Raw genomic sequence first — 21,712 nt, forward strand, 5'->3', positions numbered from 1 at the left:
GAGACAGCATCAGGGTAGCATCCAACAGCTCTACCAAGGCTCCTGAAAGAAGTTTATGAAATGATTATTTTTAATGCTCTGCACCAGGACTTCATGGGACACTGCAGAGTTTAGTTAGGGATCTCTCTTCTTGCACCTTCTCCTTCCCATACAAATCTTCCCAGAATTGTCCTGCTGCAAAAATTACTCTTTTTGTTCCTCCAAGTCAAACCTCCAGCTATCTCCAAAGCTGCTGTTTATTAATTTCACACTAAGGTGTGAGTTACTGGTAGGATTAGGTCTGGAGAGGTGATGAAGAGCTATTTACATTTTAAAAGTGAGGTTGCTTTTCCTCAGAATTTTGCTAATTGATGTAAAGAGTGAGTATGATCCTTCCTTATATAGGTTACGCTGTGCCCCAACCTCCTCTGGGGGCCACCAAGGATTCCTGACCCCCTACATTCCAGAAATCAAGGGTCAGCAACTGGGTGCCTCACTTGTGAAAAGCTGTTGACCTCTGGAAGGCAGCTTGTAAGGAAGCAAGTGTTAATTTTCAAAATGTGACCGGTCTTGATAGCAGCAACCTCACCCCATCACGATGTCCCTTGGAATGTTTACTAGTCAAGCGGCATAGAAGTAATCTGTCATCACTAGTCAGTGGTGCAAGCCACTCATTCTTGTAACCTTGCTTTTCTCCCCTGGACTCAAAACAAAACATACCACCCCATCCCTTTCCTCTCACATTCAAATTTTCATGTGTTCAACATTTGTCAGGGCCTTCACCTTCAATGACATGGTCAACACACCAAGAAATTATATTTAACACATGAAGAATGAACAGCAGGCCCATTTCTTTCTGCCATGTGATTGAGAGGTACAGAATTTGCATTTGGGGTATGCATGTGTGTGCTTATTCTAGAAACAATATTTTTAGACACTAAAATGATTACCCTCAAAAATCATAAAAGGGTTCAATAACACACTTTAATATAATTTTAAGTACTTTTTAATAAAATACAGATATATAACTATCCAGGTATGCATGTCATTTAATTCAGCAATAAAAGGCTAGTCTCTGAAGTGACATGGTGATTAATATTTACAGTAAAACCTAAAAAACAAACAGCATTTGTACAAGATTGCTAAAATTTTACCACAAAAAAAGGTTAATAAAAAATTATACTCATATTGTAGTATCATCTGAAATTATCAACAGCAAGAAGGAAAATGTTCTTATTAATACATATGGGTATAAAGCATTACTTTCCATGTTTTTTCAAGATGGGAAACTCTCTGTTCTTGAATTATACACTAAGCACTACGGCTGAGATGGACTCATTCTTAACGCCTTTCCCCAAATCTTTGTCAAGCTATTAATGCCATACCCAAACATCTTACATAGATCTACCTACTGCAAATATTTCATGTCCCTTCAAGCTAGTTTTAAATTTAAAAATTCAATACTAATTTGATGAACTGCTAAGGAATCCAAAAGGAAATTTGTTAGTATGTATAAACAGAATCACATCCTGTGCAATTTCAACAGTATATCCCCCTAAATATCTAACAAATTGTATTGTTTCAAAGTGAAACAGCAAATCAGGAGTTGTACCCTTTCCCCACCAAATCCAGGGATGAGTTAAAGCAATTCTGTTTAGCAATGAGAGGAAATCATGCTCTTTTGCTTAAGATATATGAAATGTAATGAATGGGTCAATGCACAGACATGTTATTTTACTTTCTCCTCAGAAGGGGAATGTGCCTCATCATGTATTCTTAGCCTTTTTCATTTATCTCATAATGTGCTCTCAAAGTTACTTGTTTTTAACTATTCAACCACGCATATATTATTTTAGGAATTAAAAACATTTAATACTGATTTTAATTTCTCCAGTTCTGAGGTTACTAATTCTGTTGAGGTTAAAAGTTTTATAGTTCCTTTATCATAATTAGTATCTTCCTCCTTAGTCCTCCAAGAGGGCCTTTATAGTAATGGGCTTTGGCCTTTGCACTATAGCTCCCAAAAGACAGATTGCTGGAGATAACCCACTGAAATTCCTCACCGCGTTATTTAACACCATACAGGCTTAGGAACTATCTGTTTTGGCAAAGACGCAGGCAGACGGACAAGGTTAAGGAGGGGGAAAGGATTGAATGTGTAGAATTACAAGATATAAATAAGTAGCATAAATGCATTTTTTACTTATATACTATGGGTCAGGAAGCTCAAACTATACAAAAACATAAGGTATAGTTAACAAGAGTATTACTCTTGATTTAAAAGATAGACATTTCTCATTGGAATCAATGAATTTGAGGTGGATTTATTTTCCTTTTGCCATTCCATTCATATCACATATTCCTCTCCTGGTGAAAATTGGAATTTAAAAATGTTTATAGAACATTCTTTAATGGTCTATTTGATAATTAAAATAAGCAAGAAATAAAAAATACTGGAAATTTGTTCTCTACAGATGAATAAGAACCTCTTATGTGCCCAATGCAAAGTCAAAAAAATAATCATAAGCCTCTCCTTTACCTTCCTTAAGAAAATAACAATTATTATGGGTTATGATTTTTTATAGACCCAAGGTCATATGGTATCTGTGGTAAATAAGAATAAGCAGGAGTGAAAAAGTTGATTACAAATACCTCAGAACTAACACTAAGACTTCAACTGGCTTTTGTATTTTAGATTCTCACACTGTGTCCAAGAATAACAGAAATCACAAGACTCTACATGCTGGTTACTATTGGTTATCAACACGTCAAGTATGAAACCGTTTAGAGCATTTTTCTGATAAATTAAGTTATAAGTGTTCATCTGGATAGTATCATTGCCAAGTTTTAAGTTTACCATCTTGTTTTTAAAAGAGTCTGAGAACTTTGCTTAAATATACTACACACATGCCAATACTCTGTGCAACTGGATGAAGCAGGGGAACAATAGGGGCTGTGATACTCCATGTGCTATGTATATACAGCATACATATATACCATAGATAATTACAATCTCACCATGATAAAGTCAAAAAACCCAGTGAGCCTTCATTTTCTATTATGTGTACATTTTATAAACTACAGAGAGTTTCCACATAGCTTTTAAAAAAGAAAAAGAAAATACATTAGACAGATTCAAATGTCATTTAACTTAAAGGCTTCATCAGACCATATGTGCAGATACTTGAGATGATGACAGAGTTAAGCTTCCTAGGGTCCTAGAGTCAAAGAAACTCTGCTGACCCCCACTGCTAAGCAGGTGCACTCCTTCCACAGGGGGCAACATCTGCCGATCCGTCATGGTCCCACTCGGTGAGGACCCCAAGAAGCTTCCTTGGGAAGAAACAATTTTCTCAGGACTGGCAGCCAGTTTGGGGGATGTGGAGAAGTTATATCCATACAGTGCACAGGGGCTGTGTAATCTGAAAGTATTATAGGAACCCTGATGGGTCTGGTTAGTGGCGAAGGCGTTGCTGGAGGGTGATGGCATGATATACTGGAGCTGGGGGGACATTCCTGAAATCTGCATAGATAAGCTGGTCTGTGGGCAGCTGAAGGTGTCCCCGTCAGTGCCACCCATGGACATGTTCACGGAGGTGCTGCTGCTCACGCCCACATAGGAGGGAGTCCTGGGTGGGGCGAAGGTCTCACCAGCCTGATTGGTGAGCCTGTTGTAGGTCTCGGCCAAAGATGTGCTGTATCGGTTGAGGGTGAGGCCCGAGCGGGCACAGGCAGAATAGTCAGCAGGGGCCAGACTACATAGCTGGCTGGTGTTGGGCCCCAGATGGAAGGCAGGAGAGGAGCAAGAGGAGCCAGACAAAAGGTGAGGGTGAGTGGCAGGAACGCCATTCCCAGTACCTTGGAGCAAGGTGGAGGAACTTGCATTGCCTACAAAAGAAGTTGAAATGTAAAGAATGACTCCACAGTCATCCTTTCCTTCAATTTTGTAAATATGAGCTAGACACAGCTTGTTACAAGGCAAGGGTTGGGGGGAATGCTACAGAGATGAAAAGGAGATGGTCTCAGCTTTCAAGGAATTATCTGGTTGAAAAATCTCATTTCCAATTAGAAAACAAGTTGTTGAATCACATGCTAATACAAGAGCAGAGGTCCAACAAACAAACAGTCCTGTGAAACTCAGAGAGGGTAGTTAACCCTGTGTCCAACCAATGGCAGCGATGGTGCCCCCTCTGGATCTGCTGGCAGACTGATGTTTGCAAACTTGACAGAACTTAAGGGGAGAGGAGAATTCCAAAGGGCTGGACAGGTTGTAAAACCTTCATTGCTCTGGTGATGGTGTTTTGCACAGTGTCTCAAAATAATCCAAAAGCCCAGTCCAATCAATGATTATCTGAAACCCAGCACAGTAAATTCTCACTGGAAGCTGGGCAGGATGGTGGTAAAAAGCCTAAATGTAGGAGTGAGCTGAGAGTGTTACCTATGGAGCAGACCAGAGAGGAAGCAACATCGCTTTCCATGCAGTTCCCTCTGAGGAGAAATCAGCCCTGGGCTGCTGAGAAATATTCAAAGATGAGCCCAGGAGAATCTGCCTGAATGTGCCTGACCTTCTCATCATTAACCCAACAGGAGAACCCTGCCCAGAGGCAATTCTGCTGAAGAAAGAAAACAAACAAGATGTGAAGAAAGGGTGGAGTGGGGGCACCATCAAAAATTTCTTGTGAAGAGCACCTGGCATGAGAGCACCTCTAATTTTAATACGAGATTTAAGGATGAGGTAAAGGTCATGAAATATATAAACAGCCTAAGACATCTAAGATTTAATCTGTGACCAAGAGAGCCATTTTTTCCTGATCCATCCCTATACCATGCAGAAGACAGGTGGAATCTGTAGGACAATGTTGGTGATGAGGTCATTATTGTAAGTATAAATAATGACTTGTACACTTTTAGTGCCTGAGTTTCTAGGCAGGAATGGGCTGTATATATGACCCAGGAGACTTTGTGAGTTACCTTGCTTGGGAATTCCAGGGATATCTTCAAAGGTCAGAGTCCGTAGTGATGGTCTCCAGAATGCATATGATTCCACCAAGGCTTCCAAACCCATTCTAAATGGAAGGGGTCAGGATAGGGGTGGACAAAAGAAGTCTAGTTAGGAGCATTTGGAGCTTTCACCAGCAGCAAGCATCTCAAAACAACACTGGTATTGACAGTACCCCCACATTGTCAGGTTAGGAGCTTGCATTGGCAAGAAGAAATGCTTCAGCAATGGGCTAACATTTCTGTTACCAGCAGCAGGAGAGAACTGAAACCACCCACCTAAGTTGCCTGTTAATGTTCTCTGGAAAACTCAGCTGACCTAAGGGGTGAAAAGCTGTTCCCTTGGGCTAAGAAGCTGAGGTGAAGAGAGACCATTCTGGCTGCTGTGAGTCCAAGGCTCTGCTGTGATCTGGCACACACCCTCTCTCCTTGTCCTGTTACTTCTCCCTCTAAGTGAGGAAGGCATTGCCACGAAAGCACATTCCTGGAAAACCAGCTCTTTTCTAAGAGGCATTACTGCCCATCATTTGATGCCTCGGCAGCCAGTTCAGGGGAGCACTTGTCCAAAGAAGATTGATTGACTTCTTTCTCAGGAGCACAATCTCTACCAAACCCAGTGTAGCCAGGCTGGGCTCCCACCAGCAACAGGAGGGCCATGAAGAGACGGCACTGGCCTATCCCTGCAGTGTTGGAGGAGAGCAGGAAGGTGACCTCACATGGCTATCTGGTATATGGAGTTACTATTAAATCACAAATTATTTTAAAGCCCTGAAATACACTTAATGAATGGATACTTAAAGAGACAGGATAAGTTTGATATAGGCTATTTACATGACATATGTATATTTTAAAACAAGGGCAACTACTCTAAATACATATATCAACCATCTCCTACCATGAATGATTCAGAGACTTCCCTTCTGTATATCACGTGACTAAGTCCTCTGGGTTCTGGGAACGAGGCCATTCACTCAACTAGATCATTCTCAAGACAGCCACACCTGAGACCTCATCGCTCTTCCTTCAACCACCTCAGCCCTAAGTAATTTGTTGATCTAGATAACATTATACTTTTCATGAAACCTGTAGCTCTACTGTAGAAAATACTTGCTTCCTGGGATGTCCAATAATAGACATCTCCTGTGATTTCAGATATCTTTAATAGTTTGACTCAAGGTGCTACCACCTCTGGAGTCCCTGCACCCCAAGTCATAACCTGCAAACTAAGACTAGAGTAATCCACCCCAGAGAGTCATACCACATACACAATATGGCGAAAGCTCTCTAAACACCAAAGGTAAGTGACTTGTGCTGTTAAAATTATCTTACACTACTTATCCATCTGTTCCAAGGCTTCACACACAGACTTTGCTTCCTTAGAGTGTTCAGGGTATAGTCTCTGTTAATTGATTTCTGTACTCACTCTGGAGGAATATGCCTACCCCATCTTAGTGATATAATGATGTATTTATGCATATGTGGAGGGGTGGTGTGTATACATGCACAGACTTGCATGCATGAACACACCTCATGAGGCTGCACATAAGCCTGACTCATCTCTTAAGTCACAGGCTCTGGGGGTGCAGCTCTGGGAGCACTTCAAAGAGATGTCTGCAGCCCCAGAGGGGATAGTGCAGGACTGCCAAAGAAAAGAGCAGAGCACAGAGGGGACCTGCACCTGCTCCACCTGGCCTACCCTGAGAGAGAACAGAATCTGGCTTCTGATGTAATCAATGTGCCACAGAGACAGAATTATTTAGTGGTAAGGATACTAGACTGGGGTCACAGGGACTGGGCTGGCACTGCAACTCACTTAAACTCATTGTCTGACCTTAAGTAAATTTGCTAATCTCCCTGGACTTAAGTTTCTCACAAAGAGAGGATGAGATTACAAAAGCTCTGAAACCCTTATTAATCCTAACACTGTTTCATTCTAAGTGATTTTTCTTCCAAACCACTCATCATATCTGTGACCAAACTACAAGCCAAATCCAAGTTCATGCCACTTGATAGTATTTTCTGTACTAGTGTATTGATTTCTGGGCAGTTTGGCAGACGTGGTCAGTTCCAAACCCCATGTTGCCTGTGGGTGTGTTTAATACTGGACTAATGAATTCTGGGTCCTGTTTAGAATATCACCCTCTATTCAGTTTACACCAATACTAAATTTTGTGACTTTCTAGAAATACAACTATTTTAAATGCAAAAGAATGTTAAGACACAGCTTAATATAAAACAGCTTATTATTATCACATAGATGAGTTTGAGTAATTGTAGTTTTAAATATTAAAAATACTAAAGTGATTATAGAGCAGTCTTGAGGGAAGTTTACTAAGATAATTAACAAGCAACCACTGGACTTAGAAACTGAGTACAGAGATGTATCTTACTGCATTATTTGCTTTAGCAGTGTAAACTTTATTACGATTCAAATACAAATCCATAAACTAAATTCTTAGGGAGAAGTTATTGATCATCACGAATATATAACCCTAAGCTTTAAAGAGATGCTCTGAAGGTGACATATCTACAAGTGATCTGATTTGGAGCAATCGATAATTTTCTTAAGGCTGCTGTTTCACACTGCAAGTTCCAGAAAGGATTTTAGATATTTTGCAGGAAACAGTTATAAAATATTTATTAGCTGAATCTGGACATTTTTTAAAAAGCCTTCATTTTCTCCAGTAATGGAGACCTTTCCTGACTAGTTAAAGAAAAGATAAAAGGCACCTCCTGCAGGAGTGCAGCCAAGGCGATAATTTATACAAGATGCCTTTGAACAATTTCCACATTTTATCACCACCCTAATTTCTGCTATCAAATGGCCAAGTTTATTTAGTAAAATGGTTATGTTTTTCCTGAAGTATTTAAAGAGAAGAAATTTTTGTACCTTCCTGAGTAAAAAATTTTATAGGGTCAAACCTAAGGCCTAACTGAAGAATGAAACTATTCTCAGCACATAAATTCTCTCTCACATAGCAAATGTCTTGCAGGAGAGCTTTTAAGGGCCGAAGCTACTGATTCCTGTAAAATAGGCTGAGGAGTCATAAATAGCCAGAAAAGGATAATTTTTAATTAAGGCAAATTGTTTTATAAAGTTTAAACAATCCCAAGTCTATGTTTATTTCTTGTCCTGGTCAATTTGCATATTTCATGTACAGGGTGGGGAAAATAAAAATAGAATTTGTTTTAAGAAAAACACTAACAACAACACAATAGAACTAGGGGTAATAAAGAAATATGTTAAACTTTTTCTCATAGCCTTACTTCTCTACTACTATATTTTAAAAATCATGCCCCTTCATGCCCATGCTCCCCAAACAACTGTGCCCTCCACCAAGTCTTACATATAACTTGGTCTCTTTTTTTAAAAGAAACTAATACATAAGTTAGAAATGTTCGCTTATGTAATTCAGGTGACTGAATTATCTCTTCTCCCAATGTGTCTTTTGCATTTGTCAATGGGAAAGGTTACAATGAGATTTTTAAATAGAAGAATAATGATTTATAGATAGTTAGCATTCCAAAGTGAGAAGTATTAGTAAATAGCTTGTCTATAGTAAGCAAGAGAGTTTCAACAAGGAAAAAAGTTGAAACTTTATTTCACTAGTAAGAAAGTCATATATAGGCTCAATGTGCTTTTCATGTAATATAATATTGTTTAAACACTTGGAACAAAATAAAAATTTTAAATTTTAACAAAATTTTAAAAGCATTAAAACATAATTCACTGTCTTCTATATGTTCCTCCAAAATTTTTAAAGTTTTAGAGTCAGGGAAGAAATAGTAACAAGCACCATGGATGTCATGCCTACATACTCCTGAAATAGCCAAAGGGATAGAAGAATCCATATCAAAGCTAGCATTTTGAACTCACCATATCAAACAATAGGCCTAGTAATTTATATTCAACAACACCACTGTCTTTTTCACTGACCAAATTTAAGTAACCAAATGTATTTTCATTATGCTGAATATCTAGAATTCTTCCTGAAAACTTGTCATATGCATCTATCATCTCCCTTCTTGTAGAGGTTTGTTCACTATTATCTGTTCAAAATATACTTCAAAAAATATTTTAAATTTATTCCTTCAAAAATGAACTGACTATATACAAGCATGTGACCCCTGAGTCAGTAGCAGTGAAGTCTTTGCTAGAGCAATTGATAGCTTGGATATAGTTGCTGGTTGTATATTCTTCAAGCCTGAATATTTCTCTCCTGTAAATTCCTTTTCTGCTTAAGAAAAAACCTAAAAGTAATACAAGACTCTTAAATGGACAAATACTATTCTGCTGTAACAAAAATCACAAAATAATTCCATCAAAGCATTTGCCAAGGTAGAACAGAAATCATCCCAAAGGTTCTCTCCAGTCACCTCATTAAGTAGCCATTTCCAGCTATTAAATGATGGTTCAATTTACATTTAATTTTCAGAAACACCTCTGAAAAACAAGGTTAACCAGGAGCTAATGTAATAAAACAAAAGCCAAGCAATTTTTTTCTCTACATTGAAACAGACATCCAAAAAACAAAATAATTTCAATATAGCAGACGACTTTCATGTGTTAGGAATATCTGCAAACTTTCCTACAGAGTGAAAAATTTCAGAGGGAAGCCCTGCTATTAGTCTTCCTGATCTGCCTGCACTAAGTTGAAAGCTACTCTACTCTCAGTGCATTTTAGCTGCATTTCAGTTCTTGTGTTGCATGGTGTTTCAATGATGCCACTGCATATAAAAATGACATCACGTCTCTGCAAGCACTTGAGTGTATTCTGAGGAAAGGTCTCTGTCACCCATCTTGTCCAATTAATCAACTGAAAGAACTAAGAATGGCTTGTTTTCCCTCTAAAATTTCAGAAGAAACTGTCTCTAAAATAATTGGGGTTTTCAAGAAGTATTAGAATAATTTCAAGAGTAAAGTCATAAAGATTGTTCAAATACTTCTTTTTTAAAACAAGTTGCTTTTAAAAACATTTAAGCAGAAGCCTTACGCTGAAAAGGCATTTGTAGAAGTGTAGTCTCTTATTACTCTCTATTACTACTTACTAACAGTTGCTTTAGAAAATGTTGTACTGAACTATATTGGAGTAGAGTCATATCAATAAATTCAAAAACCCTTTGGCACATAGACCAGGTGATCTGCTTTTTGATAAAAGTAATAGAGTGGAATTCATTATTGTGGCTCTACCACTTAGTACAAACACCACAAAACGTGAAACAGAAAAAATAAACAAGTGTGTGGCTGTCAGCAGAGCCAAGACAACTTTGGAAACTAAAGAACATCAGCTCTCTTGGCAATGGAGAGTAGTTTCATATTCCAGCTGGAAATATGACTTAATGAAAGACCCTATCATACTCCACAGACAATATCAACAGATAGTTGCATCATCACCAAAGAAATTCTAAACCAATAGTAGAGGAAGAGAGGATATTTAATTGGGATACTGAAGCTTCCGTGCCTGTAAGGGCAGGCTTCTTCAAGGCCCCTTCAGAAACAGCACGCACTGTACACCCTGAGAGCTTCCATTTTCAGCTCAGCAGCACACATGAACATTCACCTTAGGGTAGGTCACACCGTTACACTACAAAAATAAGTCATCTCCGCGGCACAATGGTCCTCATCAGAAATGATTTCTTTTTTTTTTTTTTTTTTTTTTTTTTTTTTTTTTTTTTTTGAGACGGAGTCTCGCTCTGTCGCCCAGGCTGGAGTGCTGTGGCCGAATCTCAGCTCACTGCAAGCTCCGCCTCCCAGGTTCACGCCATTCTCCTGCCTCAGCCTCCCCAGTAGCTGAGACTACAGGCGCCCGCCACCTCGCCCGGCTAGTTTTTTGTATTTTTTAGTGGAGACGGGGTTTCACCATGTTAGCCCATGTTGGGATGGTCTCGATCTCCTGACCTCGTGATCCGCCCGTCTCGGCCTCCCAAAGTGCTGGGATTACAGGCTTGAGCCACCGCGCCCGGCCCAGAAATGATTTCAATATCGTATTAGTAAATTTAGCCATTTACTCTGTAATAGAAAATTCATAATAAAATATCAAGTATATTTATCACAACCAGAATGGTCTTCACTGAGACCCACCTGTTGCGCCCAGAGTCTCGGAAGCCTTTAGCAAATGGATTCCTATCTATCTTCAGGCGAGTAATCTGCAGAGTAGAAAAAATATATTTCAAATCTTATATAAATGTCAAGCAAGGTTTTTACTTGGTTGCAAAACTACAATGACTAAAAAATTAACTGTTAGAGGACTCTATTGTATACCCCTCTTTTATTCCCCAAGTATTTTAATATCCTAGCAGTAAAGCTAAGGAAAATTTCAGAAATCATCTAAAAAATTGATCTGCTCTAAAAAAGATACTTCACTCCTTTTCAATCTGCATTAATAGATATGTTAGTTTTTTTTTTTAATATTCCTGGAAAAGGAGATTCTGAATCATCTGTTGGTAACTTGCCCTATAACTGACAATTCCCTCTCCCAATTGAAGTTCTTCCCTTTAACTCTGAGATGTGGTTTAATCCTGTTTCTCTCTCAATAAAGGTAATGAGGAATAACTAGTATCCAACTTCTATTTAACAGCCATTGAAATGTTGTTAAGCTTCTACACAGCTTTCTCTTCTTCAAAATTAGGTAATAATATGCACACTCCTTTAATTTTCTGCCTCCGTATTTTTGTCTCTCCTTTAATATTCTTTGTAGCTCTTATCTGAAAGTTTTATTATTTTATCTGTGGAGTCCTAACCTGGTCAGAGCACTACAGTGAATGTCTAAACAGAGGTAACCACTACTTGAAGGTTCTAATGACATCAAATCTCATACTGAATGGAGTAAAAATAAATGATGCTTTCATTTTAACTTTCTTTCAAAATAAATTGTATTGTGTTATACTGAGGTACACAACATACTATGAGATATGCATAGGTAGTGAAATGGTTCCTATATATGACGTTTTAGTTTTAACAAGAGTTCTAATTTGTTGACTCATAACCAGCTTTTTGCCCACTAAGACACCATGATTTAGGGGGAAAATTTTTACAAATGGTTTAATCATCTCCATTAATAGTTTTTTTTTAGTTATGACATCCTGAACTTGACACTAATAAATACCATCCCATCTGCGTATTACCAGATCTCTACTTTGCCCAGAGGAATTTACAGCCTATTTTCTAAGAGACACATCATGTTTTGGCTTCTAAATTCCTGGGCTTAATGAACTCTACAAAGTTAATGAACATACTTCTAATTGCACCATCTTGGCTAAGGACAAAAACTGTTGGATAAAAGTCATCTGCAGTCCCCCTACATTGCCTGTGCATACTCTCCATTCGGCCACGCAACACTTAAGACATATGTGATCCATATGATGTTATATTAGTATGTGGATAAAACTACATTATAAATGATATAATGAAAAGGTTTGCTAATTAAGTCATCATGTCTGCCACTCTGTCATTGAAACAATTCTTCTTTACAGATCAATACAGCTCAATTTTCTGTTTATTTTAATAATGTTTAAAAATCATTAAGTAATGTAAATGTTCATTTAAAATATTGGTTTTTAAAAAGTACAGATTTATATAATGGTGCCTTGTTAAAACAGAGATATAACACAATTGCTGCTATCATCATTTTTATTACTAACATATGTATTGAGTGCATAAAATGTACACTGTGCTTAGTTTTATGCATACTACTCATTTAATTACTAGAGCAACTTATATATAGCTATTATCTCAGTTTTGTGTTTTATTTTAAACTGAAGCTTAAGTAAGCCAGGACCACAGGCTGCAGAGCTCATGCTATTAACCACTAATCTGCTTACAATGTTCTGTTAAGTTCTTAAAAATAGTAGCCAGGAAACTAAAAAGTAAATATGATTGCATGTTATCATTATCAATTTCCCCTCTAATCTGTCCATCATCTTAATCAACTTCTCAATGTTAATTAATTTGTGTTAGTCACAACATGTGCCAAAACTGCACTTACTGTACCACTGAGGGTGGAAGAAAATATAGAAAGAGCACAGTTAATTTGTGTGTGAGAGAGAGACAAAAAAAGAGGAAGAGAGACAGAAAAAGAGACGACGAATTGAGATTGTTAAAAGAATACTAAACGCCTCTGCTATTTTCTCATGTGTTACTTTTTCCCCCAAAAAATCATTTTCTGTCCCTCATATATTTTAATATATAAGATATATAATTATATCTCATATAATGTACTAAATGTAATTATATTAAGCATATTATAATTATATAATATATTATTGTATAGTGTATTATACAATTTATGTATTTAGATATTTATTTTAATATATTTATTATATTAAATACATTACATATGTTACATATAACACATTAAATATGCTATATTAAATCTATTATGCTTGCTTCAGCAGCACATATACTAAAATTGAAACCAAACAGAGAAGATTAGCATGGTCCCTGTATAAAGATGATACACAAATTCATGAAGCATTCTATAAATATATATAAAATATTGAATATATTTCAACATATTATTAAATATATTACATTAAATATATTTTACATATTTTTGAATATACTAATATATCTGATAATCTAGTAGATATATTAATGTATTAATAAATATGCATTACACATATTTTAATATATTATTAAATATATTATCTATGGACCTTTAAAAAATAACATTTCATGTTCCTTCCTAAAAGCTTATAAAAGAGTGGCAACATGAGTGTGAGAGGACAGGACAGCTTCGGTTGTGAGACTGATGTCTCCATACGGATAAGAGCCATTGAGCTTCTCAGCCCAAAGAACACATGGGATAGGATCTAAATCTTCTAAGAAGCTTTATAACAACAGAAACCACAACAGAGAGATTTAAAAGCCTTAAATTTGTAATTGAAATGTATATAAATGTAAAGAGAAATGGAGACCTAAAACAATTCTGCTGACCACTGAAATTAAAGGAAAAAAAAAAAAAATCTACCACAGGCCACATTGGCTTATATTACATGGATATTTCTTATGAAAACCAGCTGGAATTCCAGCATGGATTACATATTGCCTCTGATTCAATTCTCCACCTAACTGACCCATATAAACATAGCCTTAGAGAAATATATACGTTTACCCATATAGAAAGGGAATATTTCACTTCTCAAACTATTTCTAACTTTATGAAATTATTATTCCACCATTGCTGATCTCTCAGACTATAAGCATGTTTATCATCTTCTATCACAATTAAAGCATATCTTGAAAGAAATAGCCCTTTGGATATGTACCAAAATGACTATACAGGATGTTTCTGAAATATTTTTAGAATATAGTTTAAAAATAAAGTGAGCTATCAAGTCGCATGCTCTATGATACAATTCATTTTTAATATTTTACATGTCTATTTTTTAGGCAATAAAAATACATTCTAATTTTAATTATGATATCATAATTCAATAGCTCAAAACGGAAAGTAAACCTACACTGTCGGTCATGAGACATGGTTTGTCTAAAGAAGTCAACATTAGAGCAGCCTTACTTGGAAAATCATGGATAAAGAACTGTTATTCACATATATACACTTTGAATGTCATATATGGCAAATGCTTTATGCTAATTCATAACATTTAGAGTGAGAAGGATACCTAACTTCCTCTCTTCACCCAAAATGAAAAGTCCACAAAGATACCAATTCTGAGAACAATACCTGCTGATTCTGATAGGCAGTGACGGTTGTGAAGACAGTTTCTGGAAAGGAGAATGCCTTTACTCCCTCCCCGGATGGAACAGGCTTGATGGGAGAAAGATCGTCTCCACAGTCTTTACGGATGACGTGCACTCGTGGTTGGTATTTGTGCATAGAATGAAGAATAATCTGTATCAAAGAAGGAAAAGCCAAATTTATCAGGAGCCTCTGCCCAATCTCAACACCATGACAAAATATTTAATGTGTACAACCAATTCTGATTGGAAAGGTGTCAATTTAATAAGATATATCAGAACTGGAGAAGGAAGGATGCAGAGGTGTCAATTTAATAAGATATATCAGAACTGGAGAAGGAAGGCTAAGAAGTTATTTGTAAAATGTACATAAAAATACAAAATAAAAAGCACTATTTTAGTGAAACCCTGTGTACAACCATGTGAACTTAACATCAAATTTTCTGTTGCTAAAAACACAGGAATAAATTAATAAGCATTTTTATTTATAATGACCCCAATGGAGCACAGAGTCCAAACCAATAAAACTACAAACGAGACTGAAATCATCATTTAAATTGTACCACACCCATCCCCTAAAAGATAAGTATTCCCAGACAAGGGAATACTTTTTTTTTCAGAGGAAATGTTTCCCCAATTCGTGACTACATATGTCTATTCAAGGGCAAAGGGAATTTTAAGGACACTCCAGCATCTGTTTTTTGTGTGGCTCACAAAGTTTCTAGTTTGCTAGGAGCGCCCAGTGTCTGTGCCTCTATCACAATGAGGCTTCCATTACTCAGACTGCAGAGAACAGAAAAGCTGGCCCTCTCAGATGCTGCTGGGGAAATCTGATAATATGGTTTAACTACCTTCTATCCAATGATTCCACATCTGAGAATTTATCCTAAGGAAGTATTACAAATTCAGAAAAGCTTTTCATGTACAAAGATGGGTATCACATTATTTATAACAGTAGAAAAATTATAAGCCATTTACATATCCAACATGAGTAAATTACTTAGGTGAATGAAATCCACACAATGAAATACAGCATTATTTTGTTTTAGCATGTAATAAAATACTTTTAAAATCTTAAATTTTAAAAAATGACCTAAATTGTTTATAAGCTTGTTACAACTACATAAAAATAGAGTAAAAATGACCCATAGAAAGATATGAACAGTGATTGCTCTAGATGATGGAATTGTGAGTGAATTTTTTCTTCTTTATATATTCTATGCTTTCAAGGCTGATGGGGTAGGGTGAAGAAACAGCTTCATCCAATGGGATTTTCTGTTTGCTGCTGGGATTCCATATTCAGGTATTCATTAAGGAGTTTCCTTAAGAAACCTGTATCTTTCCTGAGCTATAAGATTTGAATTCAATTTCTGAGCCATTATGAATTTATAGAACAAAGGTTCACAGAAAACTCTTAGGGAAATGCAGTGGTTGGCCTGCCTTGTGTTTAGGATGTGGGCAGTTTAATAAGACATATTCAGAATATTTGGTCAGCCCAAACACAGATTTTCCTATATCTGGAAAGTGTGTTTGCTGCCACAAGAAGATTCTTTACTTTCTGGCAGCAACCAGCACTGTGGCCAAGATTTTTTTTTTTAACCCTGCAGTTTTCCTTCTGTCCGTGAAAGAAATGCCTAGATAGCACATGATCATGCCGACCAGACACACTAAAGGAGGAAGCATGAGTGTGAGGAAAGGACAACAGGGAAAATAACCCTCACCATCACCTGGAGACACATGCAAATCTGCAATCTCAGGAAAATTCTCTTTCTAGAATTCCAGAAATTCTGGAAATTTCTCTTTGCTGTATGTAAAGGGAAGAATTTTAATGATCTATTAGTGACTTACGAAATCAACATAAAGGGTTGCAACAAGAAATTTTTTTAATAAATAAAGGTACAAAATAAAGTAGAAAATAAAATGTATATCTTGATGTGTGTAAAAACACAGAAGCAACATTTAATTATAATGGTTCTAGTGATCAGCACACTCTAAACAGATTTTTAGTGAATATAGAATATTTTTATTCTCATTTCTTTTGTATATTACCTGAGTAATATGTTCACTAATCCTCATTTAAAAAGGTATAATCGGCCAGGCATGGTGGCTCATGCCTGTAATCCCAGCACTTTGGGAGGCTGAGGTAGGTGGATCACGAGGTCAAGAAATCGAGACCATCCTGGCCAACATGGTGAAACTCTGTCTCTATTAAAACTACAAAAAATTAGCTGGGCGTGGTGGCACGTGCATGTAGTCCCAGCTACTTGGGAAGCTGAGGCAGGAGGATTGTTTGAACCTGGGAGGCAGAGGTTGCAGTGAGCCGAGATAGCACCACTGCACTCCAGTCTCAAGACAGAGCGAGATTCCATCTCAAAAAAAAAAAAAAAAGGTATAATCTAAATCTAAATTTATGTTCTTGGAAGCATAATATCTCAGCAGGGTTGAAAGGTATCTTGCAGACATGTGGACCCAATAGATATTATTTTTCATAACTATATTAGGAAGGAAAAAGGAGTAGGCAAGATGGATTCTGAGGTCTGTTTACCGCCCTCTAATTAGAGGTGCCTCCCTTCCCTGTTTGATATGCAGGGTTCTATGTGACATTACCTTAGATATATTTAAGTCTGAAAAAACTGACATTAATACTCCAATTTATAGATAGAAAACTAAGGTCTGCATAAGCAAGAGACTTCTGAATCCTCAAGGCTGAACCTGGAAGCTGGGTCCCCTGGCCCATGGCTCGTCCTCTCACCACCACATTCATGTGCATTCATTATGAATTCATATTTTGTGGGCGGGCATCATCACAGGGCCAGGCCCAGCAAAGGAAACTCAAAAAAGGGTCTCAGCCTATAGAAGCAGTTAATTAAGCCCCATCTGGTGTCTCATCAGTTAACGTACCTTTTAACATACTCTTTTAATATAAATATAAAACAGCAAATGACCAATCATGTCATAGCAACCATTAATGTTAACTCTGCTTTCCCTCTCCCTCTTTATTTCTTAATGAATTTATCTCATTAGAAAGTGATATTCACTTGATATTTTGGGGAGCAGTGGAGTTTAAGGGAGAACTCTTCCTCTTCTCCAAGCTAAGAAACAAAATGCCACTGATAAGCAAACAACAAGGGACAAAACAATGACATTTATAAACTCCCAGGGAGAATTAGCATATCTTTTAGAAACAAATTTCTAAGCAGAAGAAAAACTGGAGAAAAGTTACTTTACATTAAACAAACAAAAATAAATGCATAGCCAATTTCAGAAGATTGGACTGAGTTGTAATTACAGAAACAAAGATTCATTTGGGTTTCTTTTTACTAGTCAATGAAAAGCAGGTTCTTGTTTTATGAGGACTGTTCTCTCTAGCAGATTTCTCCATATAGTTATAAATATTTTAAAGTTACTTTTCAAAATATCCTTACCATATTTCAAAAAAGACTTCAAGTGGGGTATATTGGAGTAGGATACATAAATGGCTGATGTATGTCTTGTTTCCATGTTAAGGAGCAACTATCAATAGTAATCTGAAGATTGCTCAAGAAAAATAATATGCATTCAGTATTATCTACAAGAATTTTGTGTATCCCTGGAATTTTTTAGATACGGAGAAACAAGCCTCAGTTCTTCTTTGTACGATAGCATTAGATGCTTTTTAATGTCTCATGTGGTCCTAGGTCCAGTTAAAGCACTGCAAGGATTTGATTCCTGCAATCATTTTGTGCTAGATGAATAAAAGTCCCAGGTCTATATGGAGTTCTCAAGTCACTATGCTGCACAGTTGCACAGATGTGGCAGAGTAAAAGTAGGAATTGAGAAGAGAAACAAAAGCAATTTAGAAAGCAAGCTAGGAAATCACCTCTCATTTGAGTCTACAGCTTTACTAATTAGAGATCAGTGTTAACTTCTTTTGGAATTGGGGGCTCTAGGGTGGGCAGGGGCACAGGGATGAACTATTTGATTAACTATCAAACTTATAATCATGAATGCTCAACAAAATTTTGCTTATTTAATAGAGCAAATAGAACCAGGAGAACCACTGGTCTTATAAACAAGAAGACCACAATGATATGATGCCCATCTCCAAAACACAAATAATTCTATGTGATGTGCAATGTTCAGTGCTCTCTGATCTGTTCAGAAGGATTATTTTCTCTTGGGTTTAGCTAGTATTACAGTCACACAAGTCCATAAATACAAACTGCATTCACAGTACAGGCTAATACACATTTTTCTACTCTAAGGACACCTAGATTTGTGTCAAAAAAAAGCATAATATTGTATATTTCTCATCCGATGAGTCGAAAGAGCCTAAGATCTCACAGACAGGCAACTGTGTCTAGTCTTACAGGATAGCTCAATAAGAAAACACTCCCTGCTGACTGGAATTTTTCCAGATGACCTAAATTCACATGATGTAATAAGTCAATCAAAGGACCAATGAGAAACAGATAACAAAAACGTTGCTCCCTACATTTTTTGGTAACACCACGTACTGACTCACTTTAAATGGTAGGTGTCAAGGCTATAACAATGGATCACAAACTCCGTAGCAAGGTAGGCTTCTTTTTGTTTTACGCATTATGCTGTATATTGTGGACTCTTTACAGATAAGTACTTTCGAGTTCATCAGTTCATTTGGTTCACCCTAAGTTCTCTGATTCCAATATATATAACCTATTAGAAAATCAAGCCTCAGAGAGTGAAAGTGACTTGCCCACAAACACAAATGTGTCATACCTCTAAGCAATTGCAAGGTCCTTCCACCAGGGAGACCTCCGCAATCTCCCCTATAACATGCTGCTTCCACACCTGATTCTCAAGAAGAAGCAAGAAACAGTGAAGGCATCAGTATCACTGAGTCCTCAGCAGCTGGGAGTACAGGTCCTCCCACAGGCCCCACTGTGGCTGTCTGGCCAAGCTTCCTTCCAAAGCACCACAGCACCATGGGTACAAATCCTTATGAGGCTTAAGGTACACCACTACCTGTTAAATGTCTTCTAATTATTAATAAAAATGCTGATCTAAATGTTTTCCTTCAGATGGAAAATTCCAGAGGAATTGGGAAACATGTACATGATGGGAAGGAATTACCCTACTCAAGCATACTAACCCCTCTGCACATGGGTAGCTCAAGGAACAGTCTTGATTTGTATAAAAGCCAGCATAAAGCTGGCTATGGATTCACCAAGGATCAGGCAGACATTAAGGTCTTCAAAACATTCAAAGATTAGCTGTGGAGTGGTGGAACATTTCCACTCTGGAATTTCACCACTATTCCTCTCCAAATAATTCATGATATTTGAACACCTGAAAAGTCACTTTGGAGAAAACCTCAATGTCACATCATCTCATGTCCCATGTGCTCCTACGTCCAGTCAAAGCACTGCAAAGATTTGATTCCTGCCATCATTTTGTGTTAAATTAATAAAGTCCCAGGTCTCCAAGGAGTTCTCAAGTCACTATGCTGCACACTTGCACAGATCTGGCAGAGTAAAACTGGAACTGAGAAGGAAAAAAAAAAAAAGGCCATTTAGAAAGCAAGCTAGAAAATCACCTCTGATTTGAGTCTATAGCTTTACTAATTAGAGATCAGCATTACTTCTTTTGGAATTGAGGGCTGAGGGTGGGCAGGGGTAGAGGGGATGAACCTCAACTACGTTTAAGGGTAGAGCGGTAAGTTCCCAAGACATCAGTGCATCAACAAAGGGACGTTTGAATTAGAAAGTCCTACCATAACAATACCACTGTCTTCTTATACCCTGAACACAATCAACAACAGAATTAGAAACAAATTCCTAATATTTAATCTAGCCTCATTTAGGGTCATCAAGCTGAGTAATTAAACAGATTCTTGCTTCACAAAGCCTTTCTCATCTTTTCTGGCTGGAATACGGTGACACTGGCATCTGTACTTCTCTGAGCTGGCAGGATGATAATCTGTGTGCACAGCTTCTTCTCTCCCCACCTAGGCTAGAAACTCACAGAAAGCAGAGATCATGGCTTTTATCTTATTTTTTATTTTTTGAAGCAGAGTCTTACTCTGTCACCTGGGTTGGAGTGTAGTGGCATGATCTCAACTCACTACAACCTCTGCCTCCTGGGTTCAAGTGATTCTCCTGCCTCAGCCTCCCGAGTAGCTGGAACTACAGGCAAGCACCACCATGCCTGGTTAATTTTTGTATTTTTAGTTGAGACAGGGTTTCATCATGTTGGCCAGCCTGGTCTCAAACTCCTGACCTCAGGTGATCCGCCTGCCTCAGCCTCCCAAAGTGCTGGGGTTACAGGCATGAGCCACCATGCCCAGGTCAAGCCACCGTGCCCAGCTTTGTATCTTTTACCACACTGGATAACATCTTCAGAAGTATGTTTTCTAAATGAATAATGAAAAAGGGCACTTTCCCTCCTACTTCTCCTCTGGTATCAAGTAATATGTATGTACATTTTTACCATTACCAAAGGCAATTCACTTGCTTCCAAATTGCACAGATACATCTCTCTCCCTGCTCCCCACATGTTAATGTACCTCTATTTATTCAACTAGTACATTCTGCTACAACTTTAAAGGAAAATTTTCAGCAGTTAGACAATATACATCTCTATGTTTTGCCTATTTTCTGCTATGTTTATTTCCCTAATAGTAAAATATTATAATTATTTAGGTTTAAGTAACTGAATTTCAATTTGTAATATATTATTTTGTGTTGTAAACAAATGCTGTGTGACAGTTAATCTTATGTGTCAAATTGGCTATGCCACAGTACCCAGATATTTGGTCAAACACCAGTCTAGATGTTGCTACCAAGGTACTTTTTAGATGAGATCAACATTTAAATCAGCAGACTTTTGAGAAAAGTGGACTACCCTCCATAACGTGGGTAGGCTTCATTCAACCAGTTGAAGACCGTATGAGAAAACAGACTGAGATCCCCAGAGGAAAGGGGAATTCTATTACAAAACTACCTTCACACTCAAGCTGCAACATCATTTATTCCCTAGGTCTCCATTTGGCTGTGCAGATTTCGGACTTGTCAG

At 37.4% G+C, this 21,712-nt stretch overlaps 1 protein-coding gene and 1 non-coding gene across 2 annotated transcripts in view; one reads left to right on the plus strand and one right to left on the minus strand.

Moving 5' to 3' along the window:
• Nucleotides 1–943: 943 nt before the first annotated feature.
• The window catches only part of TBX18 (T-box transcription factor 18), a 30,036-nt gene continuing 9,267 nt past the window's right edge, over nucleotides 944–21,712 (minus strand). The window contains exons 5-8 of the mRNA XM_050788177.1: nucleotides 14,664–14,831; nucleotides 11,060–11,124; nucleotides 4,951–5,045; nucleotides 944–3,867 (exon numbers count right to left, since the gene is read on the minus strand). Coding sequence (XP_050644134.1) covers nucleotides 3,143–3,867; nucleotides 4,951–5,045; nucleotides 11,060–11,124; nucleotides 14,664–14,831 — 1,053 coding nt within the window. The 3' untranslated portion in view covers nucleotides 944–3,142. The remainder of the gene's footprint in view (nucleotides 3,868–4,950; nucleotides 5,046–11,059; nucleotides 11,125–14,663; nucleotides 14,832–21,712) is intronic.
• On the plus strand, nucleotides 13,360–13,462 carry LOC126953974 (U6 spliceosomal RNA). The gene has a single exon (XR_007725444.1). It is a non-coding gene; the product is annotated as a U6 spliceosomal RNA (small nuclear RNA).

Source organism: Macaca thibetana, chromosome 4, assembly GCF_024542745.1.
Source record: "Macaca thibetana thibetana isolate TM-01 chromosome 4, ASM2454274v1, whole genome shotgun sequence".
Taxonomy (NCBI): domain Eukaryota; kingdom Metazoa; phylum Chordata; class Mammalia; order Primates; family Cercopithecidae; genus Macaca; species Macaca thibetana.